This window comes from Gallinula chloropus (assembly GCF_964237585.1).
Source record: "Gallinula chloropus genome assembly, chromosome: 2".
NCBI classification, from domain to species: Eukaryota; Metazoa; Chordata; class Aves; order Gruiformes; family Rallidae; genus Gallinula; species Gallinula chloropus.
In genome coordinates, this window is record NC_140086.1 from 109915479 (window position 1) to 109931730 (window position 16252).

General features: G+C 44.4%; 1 protein-coding gene across 1 annotated transcript in view; it reads left to right on the forward strand.

Annotated features, from left to right (window-relative positions):
- Positions 1 to 2700: 2700 nt before the first annotated feature.
- Positions 2701 to 16252, forward strand: part of AMPH (amphiphysin) — a gene marked incomplete at its 5' end in the record, with an annotated part of 110557 nt that continues 97005 nt past the window's right edge. The window contains one exon of the mRNA XM_084280548.1: positions 2701 to 2769. Coding sequence (XP_084136674.1) covers positions 2701 to 2769 — 69 coding nt within the window. The remainder of the gene's footprint in view (positions 2770 to 16252) is intronic.

Sequence of the window (16252 nt, forward strand, 5' to 3'; positions counted from 1 at the left end):
AAAATGCCCAGTTTCAATGACCGCTATCAAAAATCCTTTTGCTAAGTAGGCAGCCTTTCTTTCAGTGGACTTTTTTTTCTCAGTGCTTTTTTTTTTTCTAAAAAGCATAAGAATAAATTAAAGGCTACCTCGTGCTCCATGGAGATTCCATCATGCTGCCGACTCTTGGCAGCTGGTGGTGCTGACTCCTGGCAGCTCCACCTCGTGCAGCTCGTTCCATGTTTGTAGTCCCGGATGGCGGGACCCTGCTATCAGGCTACCTCATGACGAGCCCCCGTTTTCAGGACGGTCCCAAGCATTCGATCAGGCACACATGTCTGGCATTTGCTGATCTGCTCACCGGTCGCTGCCCCTGGTGCCTTCCCAAACTCTCGCCGCTCCATGTCCACTCCAGGGGACAGGTCCGTATGCACTCCAGGCTCCTGTCCTCTGTGGGGGACAGGCCCGTTCAGGCGCCACTTGCCACGACGAGAGGGAAGAATGCTGCCAATCAATGTGATTGATAAAGCACTTCAACTTTATTGCAAGCACACACTTCCTTTTATACTATTCCTACCATGTGTTATACTTATTGTATTTTAATTGGCTCTCAACTAAAAGTTACATTTACATACTCCACCCATCTTGCAGCCTGGGAATCATGTCTCTTTCTCAGTCCCAGGAACACTGAATCCTTATCACACCTCCTACTCCCACATCTTGTGACCATGCTGCATGATACACAAAAATACACTGACCGATTGTTGACCCTTCTGTTCTCACCAAGACGGCGTGGGGCCTAGTCTTACTAAAATACACAGGCGACTGCTTGGACAACTGTTTCATAGGCTCATGGCCTTGCTTCTCAAGCCATTCTGCACCACTCATCCACCACCATGGGGGAAAAACCCAAAACATTTTCAGGCTTGGTGGTGGGGGTTTTGCTGTCATTATATCAGACATCATGGACAAAAGGGCACATAAGCATGTCCTCCCTCCCCCTAATAGCACAAAAACAACGAAACACACTCTGTGCTGCTGATCTGTGCTACCTTAGTTATCTTCTGGTGAAGAAAATTAACAAGGGATCAAAGTTAAGGCCACCTCTTTTCATGATTTTTTTTTTATTATTATTAAAGTGGCATGGTCTGTTTGGAATCAGATGCCAAACCAGCCAGAAAGAAAAACTATGAAGAAGATGTGAAAAATTACTTCAAAGAAGTGCCCGGTGCACATTGAGATTTTGTTTTGATCTAACAAGAGGCTGCCTGCAGTCTTTTGGATGAAAAGACTTGGTTGCTATGATGTGCTAACTTTGTTTTTATGCTTTTGTTTTGTTTTGTTTTCTCATTTTAAAAGATGCTTACGTGAGAACAAAGTAATTCTCACAGAAGTAATAAGTAGAATATAAGTGACCTTTATATAGGTCACAATTCTGTAATAAATATTGTGACTGCTGCAGTTAGTATGGTAAATCTGCTTCCTAATACCACAGGAAAATGTGCCATGCAGGTCTAGGACTGGGCATACATCAGAAATACAAGGTCTTCAGAAGCATAGCTGGACTTAGGGGTGTATGAAACACTTTCTTTTGGCAGGCACAAGGCTTTCTGGCTTGTGTTTTCTTTCAATCCGAAAAAAAAATCAATGTAGTGTTAAAAACATAGAACAGCTCCCTGTAGATAATACAGGCACAGGCTCAGAACTGGGACTTCTTTTGCTTTGTGTGGCTTTGCTGGGCTTCCTGCTGGTTTTCTATTCTCCAGATCAGGGAATTCTGTGCTTGGCAAAACAACAGAAATAAATCCCAGAAGTGTATTTGGGGCTGCAGTATCTAGGAAGGCTGACTTTGCTAACTTTGAATGACCTGTGCTGAGCAATTCTGTATTTGGAAGATTTTGGGGTTCTTGAGTACCAAGGGAGGAAGAGTGTTTTGTTGCGACTGTCCTCTAGTTTTGACCTCAAGTGATAATTTCAGGAAAAAAAAGAACCTAGTCTGCAGCCAGTTTATTACCATTGGCTGCTATACCAAGGCGGGAGTAAGAGATAGATGGGAGGATGCCGAGAGGAGCTGCACAATGGCAAGGCAATGTGTATCACTTCCATTCATCTGCATGGGCACTGTGAGGCTAACGTGGCTGCTGGCCACGCCAGCAAGACCACCTCGGGGCCAGCGAGGGGTGCTGAACCATAGCACCCTGTTATTGTGCTGAACGCCCAAAACCAATGTGAGAGATGTCGAAGGAGCTTGGAAACCCAGAGTGATTCTGACATGGTGGATTTTTCTAGGGGAATGAATGCATGCCTCACACTCCCCGTCTGTGCCAGTAGCAGATAACGGACATCAGCTGCCACAGCACTGGCAGCTTCTAGAAATCTTCTGGAAATCTTCATCCCCGTTATCTTCTTGATGCTTTTATTACCTAGAGGAACTGCCTCATCTCCAGGAGACAACGTTTCCCACCTTGCGGGGGCCCAACAGACACCTCCCCGAGAGGCCGGGCACAGGCCGCGGGGGTGGGGGGTGTGTGGGGCGCGACTCACCTGAAGCGGTAGCGGCGGCCTCGCCTCTCCTCTCTGTGTCTTTAAGGCCCTCCTCCTCCCTCTCCTCCTCCTCGCCATCCCTCCCTCTCCGCCTTCACCGCTGCCGCTCATCGCCGCCGGGCTCTGCCTCGTCTGCTTTTTCCCCCCCGCCCACCCTCCAGATCCCTGCCGCCAGCCATGGCTGACATGAAAACCGGCATCTTCGCCAAAAATGTCCAGAAACGCCTCAACCGCGCCCAGGAGAAGGTGCGTCGCGGGGCGGGACGGGGGGAGCTGGAGAGGGGCGGCTTCGCCCCGGCGGGCAGGAAGCGGCAGGGACCCGTGGCGGTGCCCAGGGGCTGCGAGGGGAGATCACTCCCCTCGCTCTCTGCCCCCGCCGCTGCGGCTTCTCCTCTCCCTGTCCGCAGGGGTGCGGAGCCGCCGCCGGGGGAGGCGGGGGGCGCGTTATTATGTAACTGGCCCATTTAGCCGCTCCAGCCGCCCCCCGCCCGGCGTCCCCGGCGCGGTCGCTCCCCTCTGCGGAGCGGTGGTGTGGGGGATGGGGCGGTGAGGGTTGCCGACGTCCACCTGCCGCAGGCCCGAGAGCAGCGCTGCTTCCTCCTGTTCACGGGGAGCTGGGCTCCCCGCAAGGGCGAATAGGCCGAGTGGCTGCGCACCGTGGAGGGGTGGTCGGGTTGCCGCTCCGGCCCGCGCGCGGAAATAAGGGTTTGCCTCGCCTCACCGCCCGCTGCCAGCCCTCCTAAGAGGATTGCATTTCCTTTAATATCCGCGTGGGCTCATCCTCGGCTGAAGAGATCCTCCTTGCTGGGCTGCCGAGCCCGCCGTGGCGCCGTGACAGAAGCCCCCTTTCGCATGGCAGAAACTCGCGGGGTGTCAGAGCGGGGAGTGCTGGAGGAGGCCCTCTCCTTGACCAGCAGCTGCTTCAGTTTTGGGGAGCTTCTCATGATGTCATGGGGCTGGTTAAAAACGTTGTGCGGCTTGATGGCGCTTGCTGCTTAGGAAACTCGGTCCCGATTCTTGTGTTTACTGTAGGCTGGACATGAGCAGCCGGCAAAGTCCGGGAGGATTTGCGCGAGTTTGATCAAAGACACGGGCTGTGTTGGACACTGTTTGGTTTTGTCACCTTCGCTAATAAAAGGCAGTAGCTATAAATGTTCCACACAGGGAACTCCAGTTTAACTGCTGTGTGTCTCAGAACAGGAGCGTGCAGACATCAAACCAAGCAGGAAAGTGTTTTGTGTGCAACTATATATAGCATCCATATCAGCTAATAGTATGGCTTGTTATAAAGCTGTTCTCAGCACGAATTTGGGAGGCACGGTTGTCAGCAGGCATTGCAAAGTCATCTGAGGGCTAATAAAAGCATTGTACCCTGCTAGCATGCATCCTGTGTTGTTATATGCCCTGTGTAATAGAGCTCTGGGGAATTAAAAGAGATTATTTTATGATCACTATTTCTCATACTTCATTGCCTATAAATCCTTACTTGCTTTTTGCCTCGCATGGATCTCTGCAGGGCTCTAAAGGAATAAAAATTGCAATGATTAACATGTAGAAAAGTCTCATATGTAGTCATGTCATTACTTAAGAATCTAATGGTTGAGGCTGTCACGGGCAAGTGATGGATTTTTCCCTTTCAAATACTCCTATCTACTGCACAAGGTCATAAAGTACTAGACTTTTTCAATGCCAAAGTCATGGTGCATTTCCATTCTTGCAGGTTAGGACTGCAACTGCTTTTGAGTAAAACACGTAATATACTCTAATAGTTTGAAGAGATCTGTGGTGTGAGCTGAGGAAGGTCAGTAGTTGGAGTAGAAGCCTAAAAATACTATTTATTTGCTTGTCTTTGTCAGGGCTTACCATCTGGTAAAGCATTGGTGATGATCTTAAAAATCACATGTACTGTTTCCAGATATGCCTGCTCAAACATGAGAGGTCTGGTTTACAGAGGAATTCATGGGCTATTAATGTGAGTTCCTGAGGTCTTGGTGTCTTGGCAAAGGCTGCTGATGTGCCAGCCCCAGGGCAGCTGCCTCCAGCCTGATGGGTGCCTTGGGTGCAAAACAGGGATGCTGGTGGGCCCTGATGGCAGGACTGCTCAACCTTTGCTTCAGCAATCAACCACACTAACAAGGGGAAAATTTATCTGGCGTGATCTGCGTGTATTGTAATTGGACATCTGGTGATTTTTGGCCTTGTTATTGCATCTGTGGTGGTTGTTTCTTATGTCACTGCTTCTAAACATTGGTTATTTGCAGGGAATGAAAGCTGTTAGTGACCTGACAGAGTAGTTCACTGTAGCATGTAACTTTGTGTCCTTGTTTTCCTCTTCATGGTGTGCATGTGTAGTTAGGGCATGAGCTATGCACATCTACTCATGCCTACGCTTCTGGTAATCTTTGCATTCCTTCATGATTATACTACATAAAGTCATAATGTTTGCTAAAACATTATTTTAAAAGCATTTTTGAAAAAGGGCCCCAAAGGGCAACAATACTGGTTTTGGTTAGTTTGTTTTGGGTACTTCATTACAATAATAAATTGTATCTAGAAGTTAAAAGTCTAAGATTTACCTCATTTCTGATGGTGTAAATAAGGATGGCATTGTGGCAGGTGTGTAATATCACATTGGCTTAAAGAGATTTTAAAGGCATTGAGTTGTTTTACCTTGCTGCTTGCATAGGATTTAGACACCTTCAGTTTTACTTGACGTGTCCCTATGTTCGATTGTGTTTATAAAGCATTTACACACAGTAAGTGATGCAACATATGCATTACAAACATGGAGTGGCTCTAAAGCTTAAACCTTCGTCTACAGAAACTGTTTTTCTAATTATTATCTGCAGTTCCTTGCAATCGAGGGGAAATTTTAGTTGCATGGTCTAAATAGTGTGTGTGCCCATGTACATGTGTGCCTAGTAACCCTTTGTATGACAAAAGCTAGATGGCTGACATGAAAACATCTCATATGGGGCAAATTATCTGTCTTGCATTAGATGAGTTAAACTCAAGAGCTAGATGGATACATCCTGTTTTCCTAGTTTAAACAAAAGTAATCGTGAATCTGTGACCAGGGAGATTCAATAATATTGTTCTTACAAAATTCCAGAAATACTTAGATTACACTGTGGAAATGGGTGGAAGTAAATGTCAATGACTTGATATGGCAGATCACATTTAAAAAAAAAGAAAGTAAGGCTAAATAAATCATCCACTTACTGTGGGTACTGAACTGAAGGGGACGGAGGCAATCGTTCAGAATGGGCTGGACCAGGCCAGTACTCAAAATGAAGCAGTTTTAAACAACTGGTCGCTCCGTTTTTCACGTCATCCAGAAGATGGTACTTTAGCATATGTGCCTTTGGCACCCTGATTTGGAATCACTGAGTGACCCATCTACTAAATAAGACTGTTCTTCACTGCATTTCTTCAATGACTTTTTCTTCCAAAACTGAGGAAGCGTGGACGTGCTGAGCTTGCAGTATCTGCTAGAAGCTGCCAAGAGTCAGCTGAAGAATTTGGATTAAAATTTGGAAATAATCAGAGCAATTTAGGAGCCTACATACCAGTCATAGAAATTAATGAAACTGATGCATTTAAATATCTGTTTATACTGAAACCTGAAAAGATAGATGGGTATGTAACTGTGGCTGGCTGAGTTAGCTTGTGGAAAACATTACTTGCATGAAAAGGCTGAGTTAGTACCTTTAGGTTTCTCTGGAAATTTGAATTTAAGTTGCTAATCCTGTTTATAGCACTAGTTATCTCCTCGCCCTCTCTTTTGTAACACAATGCTTCTACGTGAATAGAGTAGTTCAGCTGGAAGGCACCTACAACCACCATCTAGTCCAACTGCCTGTCCACTTGAGGTTTCACCAGAAGTTACAGCATGGTGCCAAGGCTACTGTTCAAATGCCTCTTCAGCATGAAATATTTTTTTCAAAACAAACTGTCAGTAATTATAAGTAAAAAACAAATTTTAGTCCCGTAAAAATCATAAGGAAAGGTTAATGAGCCTAATCAGAAGGTAAGAATTTAATTAGTTGCCTCATGTTTTTCTGATCTGTACTAACACTTCTTGTCTGTCACAGGGGAAACAGAGGTGCTAAGATCAAAGGAAAATTCATGAGTATACTCAGACCTGGAGAGATGTGGGAGCATGGCTCAATGTAGAGGCAGGTTGGTCTGATGCAGGTGTCCTCACATCTGACCTTGCTCAAGGAAGAAACACTCAGGGAGAGGAATGGGCACTAGTAACTGAAAGGACCCCAGGCAGACAAGGGATGTCTAGTTGCTGCAGCCACAGCACGGTCACCGTGGCACCATGTTCAGGCAGCAGTAGAGGAGCAGATTCATTATATGTGAAGCTGCAAGTGGAAAATCATAGAAATGTAGGGGTTGGAAGAGACCTCAAGAGATCATCGGGTCCAACCCCCCTGCCAAAGCAGGCTCCCTAGGACATATCACTCAGATAGGCGTCCAGGTGGGTCTTGAATATTTCCAGTGAAGGAGACTCCACCACCTCCCTGGGCAGCCTATTCCAGTGCTCTGTCATCCTCACTGTGAAAAAGTTTTTCCGCATCTTGGTGCGGAACTTCCTATGCTCCAACTTGCAGCCGTTGCCCCTTGTCCTATCCCCACAGACCATTGAAAAGGGGCTGGCAGATTCCCCCTGCATCCCCTGCTTCAGATAATTATAAACTTTAATTAGGTCCCCCTTTAGTCTTCTCTTCTCAAGGCTGAACAGTCGCAACTTACTCAGCCTATCCTCATAGGGGAGATGCTCCAGGCCCTTAATCATCTTCGCAGCCCTTCTCTGGACTCTCTCCAGGAGATCCCTGTCCTTTTGATACCAAGGAGCCCAGAAGTGGACACAATACTCCAGGTGAGGCCTGACCAGGGCAGAGTAGAGAGGAAGGATCACCTCCTTTGACCTGCTGGCTATACTCCTCCGGATGCACCCCAGGATCCCATTGGCTCTCTTAGCCACCAAGGCACACTGCTGGCTCATGGCCAACCTGTCATCAGCCAGGACCCCCAGGTCCTTCTCCACTGAGCTCTTCTCCAGCAGGTCATCCCCCAGCCTGTACTGATACAAACGGTTATTCCTTCCCAGGTGCAAGACTTTACACTTGCTTTTGTTGAACTTCATCTGGTTTCTAACTGCCCAGCTCTCCAGCCTGTCCAGGTCTTGCTGGATGGCAGTGCAGTGTTCCTGCGTGTCAGCCACTCCTCCCAACTTTGTATTATCAGTGTACTTGCTGAGGGTGGATGCTATTCCCTCATCAAAGTCGTCAATGAAGATATTAAACAGAACTGGACCCAACACCGAGCCCTGGGGAACACCGTTAGTAACAGGCCTCCAGTCAGATTCTGCTCCATGAATCACAACCCTCTGGGCTCGGTCCAACAGCAAATTCTCAACCCACCTCACTGTCCACTCATCTATCGCATGCTTTCTCAGCTTTGCTATCAGGGTGCCATGGGAGACAGTATCAAAGGCCTTGCTGAAGTCAAGGTAGATGACATCCACTGCTCTTCCTCCATCTACCCAGCCTGTCATGAAATTGTAGAAGGCTATGAGATTGGTTGAGCACAATTTCCCCTTGGTGAATCCATGGTGACTACTCCTCATGACCTTCTCTTCCAATTGCTTGGAGATGGTGTCCAGAACAAGATGTTCCATTACCTTTCCGGGCACAGAGGTGAGGGTGACTGGCCTATAGTTACTAGGTTCCTCCTTCTTGCCCTTTATGAAGACTGGAGTGACATTGGCTATCCTCCAGTCTTCAGGCACTTCTCCTGTCCTCCAAGACCTGTTGAAGATGATAGAGAGCAGCTCAGCAATCACCTCCGCCAGCTCCCTCAGCACATGTGGATGTAACCCATCTGGGCCCATGGATTTATGTGCATTAATCCCTTTGTGCCACTCCTGGACCTCCCCTACCTCAATCAGAGGGAAATTCTTCATTTCCCAAACACTCCTACTTTCATCCAGTGTCTGTGGGTCCCGGGGGGCCTTTGAAGTGAAGACCAAAGCAAAGGTGTCATTCAGTATCTCCACCTTCTCAGCATCCCCCGTTACCAGGACACCCTCCTCATTCAGCAAGGGACCTACATTATCCCTGGTCATCCTCTTACTGTTCACATATCTAAAAAAACCCTTTTTATTATCCTTTATGTCCCTTGCCAGCTTCATTTCCAAGAGGGCTTTAGCCTTCCTAGTTGCATCCCTACAGGCCCTGACCACATTCCTGTATTCTCCCCAGGTGCTCAGACCCTTTTTCCACAATTCATAGATCCTCTGCTTCTCACTGAGTTTACTCAATAGCTCCATGTTCATCCATACAGGTCTTCTGCCTCTCCTTCCCGATTTCTTGCTCAAAGGGATGCATCATTCCTGTGCTTGGAAGAAGCACTGTTTGAATAATAGCCAGCTCTCACAGGCTCCCATTCCTTCTAACAGTGTTGCTCATGGGATAGCCCCTATTAAGTAGCGGAGGAGATCAAAACAACCACAGCAGAATGAGGTTAATGTCCAAGTGAGAAGATGGCTGGCTAAGGTCCAAAAATAAGCCAAACATTTGGATATGAGATATGACTTTGAAATATGGAATTTGGATATCAAGAAATGTGGAAGTATAGCAGTGCAGAGAAATTTCTTTGGTTGTAAAAAATAGCACAGCCCTTTCTATTATTTTCAAATAGTTTCTGGATTAATTTGTAAAGGAATTAACACACCCCTTGGTCTTGCAAACTGCCATAATGTAGCTTTCTTGATAGCACATCTCTAAACATTGTCCCACTTGATTCTGAGAAAAAAATGTGTGGGCAGAGCTAGTACCAGCAGATGCATCTTCATTCATGTTTGTTCATCTACCCTCTTTTTTCTTCGTCCTTCACCTATCACCTTTTCCTTGCTGCTTTCTCTTCCTCGTCTTCTCTTGTAATCTAACCAAAGAAGTGGTTGCAGACTTAATAATCAAAGCCATTTAAGAAATTATGTGACTTCTGTCATGCTATCTGGCTACTTGATAGCTGATGCAGCAGCACACTTAAGACATGATCGTGCATTTAAAAATCAGTACTGAGCCTCCAAATGTTGTCAGGTTTCAGAGAGTACAGAGTGTTCTTTTTGTTTTATTGGTCTCCTGATGTGTATGTGAGGAGGGACAGATGGTGCTGCTGGAACCTGGCTCTTCCCTTGGGGTATGCAGGGCTGATCATGGTCCTCCCTGTGTGGTGGGAAGCTGGGAATAAAGTGACCATGCCCCACATGGGCAGTGCTGAGTACCTGGGGAAATGCTAAAAGACAGGGAAGGTGAAATAAAGAGCACATTTGTCTGGTAATTAAGAGAGCAGTGTGTGAAGATCAAGCATTGAGTCTGCAATGGGCCAAGTTCATAAGCTTTGTTTTTATCAGGACCTCCACCTGAGTCCACCAAAACTTAACCTAACTGGTTGCCTTACCAGTGCTGTCACTCCAGATTCAGTGAAGTCAAGGCGCTATGTGTACCCCTAGGCTTTTGAACTTACTTCTACCCTCCGTTCTTGTACTAAATAAACCTCTCAAATGAATTCACTACTTCCAGGCTGTGAAAAGCGTGTTTCAGAGAAGGCAAACCTCACTGATGTTCTGCAGAGGGGTTTGTTCTTAACACCATCCTGGCATGATGTTTCCCTGTTGCACCAGTCCAAGAACATACTTGTTGCAAGCACAGTGCCAGCATCTCTTGTGCAAAGTTTTGTATCAGGGTAAAAATAAATGGTAATTCAGAAGCTGGCTCAGGATCCAGGCTGCTTGGACAGCCAAACTGAGAAGCAAATCGGGAAGGATAGCTGACAACCACACGTGCCATTTGAATGGCCAGGAGTCATGATGTGGCAACATGGCAGGGCATGGAGGAACACACTGCTAAATATGGTGCAAATACAGACAAATATTTTGGATCAAGAACATGTGTTTGCATACTGCAGGATGAATGCAAGTTTGAGCATGTTGTGTTTTGCTCAGTGCTTCAACTCAGCTTGTGCTGTTCAGTTCTGGTTACCATAGTGAGGGCAGTTTTCAATAGGCAGTGTTTATCTGGGTTTGGCTAGGATAGGGTTAATTTTCACTGGAAGTTGGGATAGGACACAGCCACAAGTGGACCCAGCCAAACCAAAGGGGATATTCTCTACCATATGGTGTTATGCTCAGTATAAAATGGGACTAATTGGGGAGGGGTGGTGCAACTCCAGTGTATGCAGCTCAGGGACAGCCTGGCTTCCTGATGGGCCTGAGCTGCAGGACCCAAGTTGTATGGCTGCTGCTGAGAAACTGCATTGTGTATCACCATTTTTTTTGTACATTCAGCTATAAGTTCTGAGGTTGTCATTTACTCTGCAGTCCCAGCAAACTGTCCTTATCCCAACCCACAAGGTCTGTCTTTGTCTCCCTGTTCTCTTCCCCATCCTGCCAACGCAGGGGTGAGTGGCTGCCGTGGTGCTCAGCTGCTGGCTGGGGCTGAACCATAACACCGGAAAAGAGTTTAAAAAATTGGACCCCATTAAAAATATATTTTAAAAGAGGCACTGTGCAGTAGTGAGGCTGCTAAGTTCTGAAGGATCCATTTTTGTGAACAATAAATTATTTTTTCCCCCTTAATATCCAGTTTCAGGTTTGACTCAAAGCACTTTATACCACTATCTGTTTGCTAATGATCATTAGTAGCTCATCCTACCAATAAGTGTGCTGTGTAATAGTGGTATTGGATTGCTTGGTATTATCTGTCGTCAGAAGTGTTTGTGGGAATGAAGTTGTAATATAAACCTGGCCCAGGCTTTTCCCTGCTCTGGGTCAAATGAAGATATTTTTTTTTTTTCCACACTTCATTATACAGAAAAATTCCTTACTTGCAAGAAAGCAGTCAGCAATCAAGCAAATTGTATTAAAATTTAATGCATATTAGAATATTTGCACATTTAATGGATTAAAAAAAAAAAGGCAGTGAAAAGTGATTCTCAAACACAAAACTTGTTATTCCTTCTTTCCCTCTGAAGCTCAGGGTATTTTCAGTTCTGCTTCAGGGAAAGTGTTATCATTAAGTGTTGACAAACACTTGACTCTGGTGGGTTGTGATGGATTTCTGTCGTCTTTATTAAGTTTTATTAAAAAAAAAAGGTGGAAATAGCAGAAAGGTGGGTAAAAGCTTTCTAAAGAGTCACAAACCCATTTCCACTCTGATATGAACACCAACAGGTTATGTCTACATCTAAACCAGGTTTAACTATATTAGTACTAAGCAGGTGGTTTCCTATCAGACCAAAATTACCTGCCACACTACTGAAAAGTGTTAAAAAGACAGGATGTTTCATCCAAGGTTTTTAGCTCTGGGACTTTCAGAAGAGCTCAGTTGTTATTGACCTTCTTAATTTAATTTAAGGTTGCTGATAACTCAGGTCATTATTCCTGAACATGCTGCTAGCACCTACTTAAGTGTGGTACAAAGGTTTTATACCTCACATCCCTCAGTTGTCCAGAAGTGGTGACTCTGCGGAGATGCAGAGAGTACACTTTTAGGCTACTTTGTGAAAGCATGATGCGTTGTCTGCATCCTCATCTCCACCCAGTGTCTCCTGTAGCAAAACAGGAGTTCTCTGAGCCTTCATTTTGTGTGGCACAAGCCAAGGTCTCAGCTGGAGGATGTAAAGCTCTGTGCCTCGGCAGGGGGTGTCTCTGTGCAGTGCTCAAGAGAGGGATCGTGTTCATGTTCACCCAGGAAAACCCAGTGTTTTAGAGAACTAAAACAGTTAGTCTGTTCCTCACTGTATCAGCAAAAGAAGTTGTGAGAGTGCATAATTTTCTTATCCCTGATTTAATGCTTCTGTGCACAAAGAGAAGACTTCATGGCTGAACTGGTTTGATGAGCAACAGCAATGGTGGTGAACAGTTACAAAACAGACAGGTAAGAGGTGTACACTTGACACTGATAAGTGGTCAGACTGGGCATCCATTGCAGTGAATGGGACTAACAGTTGAGAAGCTTTACTGAACATCAGACTCACAGGATGTTGGTTGCAACCAGAACCTGGTAGACAACCAATGTATAGTCAAGATAAAAAGCCGCTAGCTAGGTTCTCCTGTTTTACCAAATTTGCTGTGAGGATCTGTCTGTCCTGAATGGGATGCACATAGATTTTCTTCGTAGTTCTTATTCTACAAAAGAATGCAACTACTATCCAAAGTTTCAGGAAAATATTGTATCTTCTCCTCAATCTCCTTTTCTGTGTTGCTTAGGAACTAAGATAAAAAAATTCTTTTGTCTGTGCAGTCTGAATAGACTTAGTGGGGTTTTTTCCAAACTGTATGGAATATGGAGAGCAAGCACACTTGTATTAATATAAGTTGAACCTGGACAGATGGCTGGGTGACTTATGTAATGTATGATGCTGTGAGAATTAAAGAACTCATCCTTAAAACATTTGTAATTTAGTAAACAATGAAGAAGCTGGGTCTAATCACCCATAAGATTTAGGTCTAAAGTGACACAGTAGTTAACAAAGGCCAGCACCTTCATAGAATTTCAGTTTTAGTGAGGCTAACTTTTAAAAATTAAAGGGAAAATGAGTAAATTATTAATATCTTCCCACATACTAAAATACAAAAGTGAGGACTATGGGGTTCAAATATTGACAAAAATAAACACTGCTCTGTCTGACACAAAATCTTTTTGCAGAAAGAATGTAAATTTTATAAGGTTTACAGTGAAGATGTCATATTTTCTGGAAGAGTATGTGTATTGTAGAATATGAAATCCAGTTACTGTTTGTGTTATGAAAACCTGAGCTATAGTAAAGAGCATAATAGTTTCAAAACAACAGGTTGTTTTCTAATCCAGGATGTGTGGGTGTGTATTGTCACTTGTTGCATTAAATCTGCAGTAGCTAATTTTACCAGAGACATGAGAAAATACCTGTACTCCCATCTGGGATCTAACACCCTTTGGTCTTTGAGCATAGGAGTAATAGAGCTCTTCCTTCCTCACCCTCCCTCATCAGAAAAGGCAGTGGATGATTTATGTAGGATAAATCTGGGGAATGGTTCTTTATCAACATGAGCATTTCTGTGATTCATACTCATACCAAGAGGCATTATAGTCTATCAGTAATAGTACAGAAATGTAGTGGACTATGCAGATTACTCCCATGTACACATAGCAGGAAAAAATGTGCAAAAATAGTGTCAGCCACCTTTCCACCTAGGCTTTGTTTATTCCCTTTGTCTCTTTCTTTTTCTTTTTTTTCTTTTTAAATGTTTTGATTTGGTTTAATGCCTGATTTTGACTTGAATTCTGGGGGAGTTTAATCAGAATAAAATAATTCAGATCAGAGCCACGCACTGAGAAACAGAGATTACATCCGTCATACTCTTTAGGCTTTATGCCTATTACAAATTGTAATGAACTTGATATCAAATCCCTGCAGTAGCTATCATTTAAAGGTTTGATTCTGCTTATGCTGATTTCATTTGCAGCAAGATGAGGCTCTGTGGGTTAAATATAATCCAATTCACTGTGCTAGCACAAGATTTAATGCTCTGCGTACTCTTTGTACTGGCTTGGCATGGGACTGGATTTAAGTTGCAGCTGGCTGCATAGCTTTCTGCAAATCACACCTGTGCTTATAGGCATCGTAGAGTGTATACATACATTCTGAGGTGAGATCTTTGCATTAAGGATTCCTGTGATATCAGAAGCCATGCTGTGAAATCTTAAACAGTTATAAGCCGGGCTTTCTCCTTGCTCTGAAGCAGTTTGCCTGGCTACGTGACCAGTAAATCTGTCCTGGGATCATAAAATTCCTGGTTGATCTTCCCTGTTTGACCTACACATGACCTGCATAAATCAATGCTTCCAATTTGCTGATACTGTGAGCTTTGTGGCTAATTATAGCTGTTTCAGAAAATTGGGTAAACCTGCACAGCTACCAGATCCAAGGGGGGAGGAGGGAGGCGCAAATGCCTGATACCAACTCAGTGCTAATGTTTTGCAAGGGTGCATGCAGGCTCACTTGCTGAAGCCTTTTGCTTGCTCCCCATGCAGCTAACACCTACGCAGAAATACAGAGGGCTTAATAGATCAGTCTGGGACCGTCTGTCGCTGTTTTTAATCTTGCTAATTTTGCCTTGCCTGTTTGTATCCATCAGTTGATGATCCTTGGAACATGCATGCAGTTTGATTGCTCCCTTTTCTTTTTGTGCACATCAACACCTTATTTTATTAATTTCACTTTACTTGAGTCCTGGGGACACTGGACTGGGGAAGATTAATAGTGTTTCTTCACATCTTGCTCTTACCTGCTGCAGTGCCAGGTTTATGCTATGGAAACTTGTCCTGTACATATCTATCAAAATTACTAATTTGAAGATAATATGGTGTAATCTGAAGTGGAAATACAGGGATATATTCTTAGGTGCTGTAAGCTTACATCAGCCTGCTGGCTTCACTAGCTTCTATGTTGATGACCTCATGTGAGGTGAAAACCTGAATGACTGCTGGTGACTCTACCCACATTAAATGTAGTCATCTTGCTGTGGTGACTTCTGTTCCCTGGGAGAGTCCCACATACATGCAAAGCCTTGTTGAAAATGCATTTAATCATCACACAGGCAAATGTAGTAAGTATCATTATACACAGGACCTCTCTTACCTGTTCTCTGAAAATTACAATACCCTGAGAAGAATACAAAGATGCTCAGTTATTTGAGACACGAGCCATCTGTGATTCCAAAAGCACTGGGTGAGAAAGAAGAGATTTGGAAAAAGTATGTGTCAAAACTAGATTTGATTTTATTTTTTTCCCCCCATTGCTGTTTCAGTGCCATTCCATCTGACAGGGCCCTGGAGGGGCTGTTACTGACCCTGCCCAGCATCTCTGTGCTTGCCTATGGGCCCAGGATCTCAATTCAGCCTCCCAGCTGGGAGCTACTGAATAGAGATGAAGTGGTATGTGATACTTGGCTGATTGTGCTTTGCAATATACAGCTTCAGCCACGTTACCTGAAATTTTCATCATCCGTACAGAGGACTGTAGTTGCTGTTGATACATCTGTAGCCTATTACAGAGCAGTCTTGTCTGGAAGGACTTCAGACCATTATCAAGGATGAACCTGAGGCGGCAACTGCTAAATCATAACTCACATTCCTCTGGTTTCTTACATGTGTCCTAAGCCTAAGTAAGACGTGCTTTGCTTCATCACTGCTTAGCAATAATAAACAACGCCAGAAAACTACTAACTCAAAAGAAAACAAAAACCAATTAATCTGTTCTCATGTCTAATTAGCTTAAAGCTAAGCACAAATTGAACCAAGACCTTATGGCTCACAATACGTGTGTCCTTCAGAGGATCTTGCTGCCTGAGCACATGCATGCTGAGGGCAGTAGAAGGCTTATACTTCCTCTTCCACCATCCCCCTTTGCCAGAAATTCCAACTTAGTGCTTAATAGCTCCAGATAGGTTTTGGTTTTTTTTTTTTCTATGTATATGTTGATATTTTTAATATATTTATGCTTTTGCAGCATATTTTGCTCTCTATTTCTGTTACATTCTTTTATTTAAAGTTTTTCCTGGTAAAACAGATACTCTGAAGCACAGGATAGACCCTATATGTTCTTTTATATAATAATTTTTTACTAACTGATTTTACAGACAGCGTGTATTTTTGCAGCCAGATGATTAAGGGCC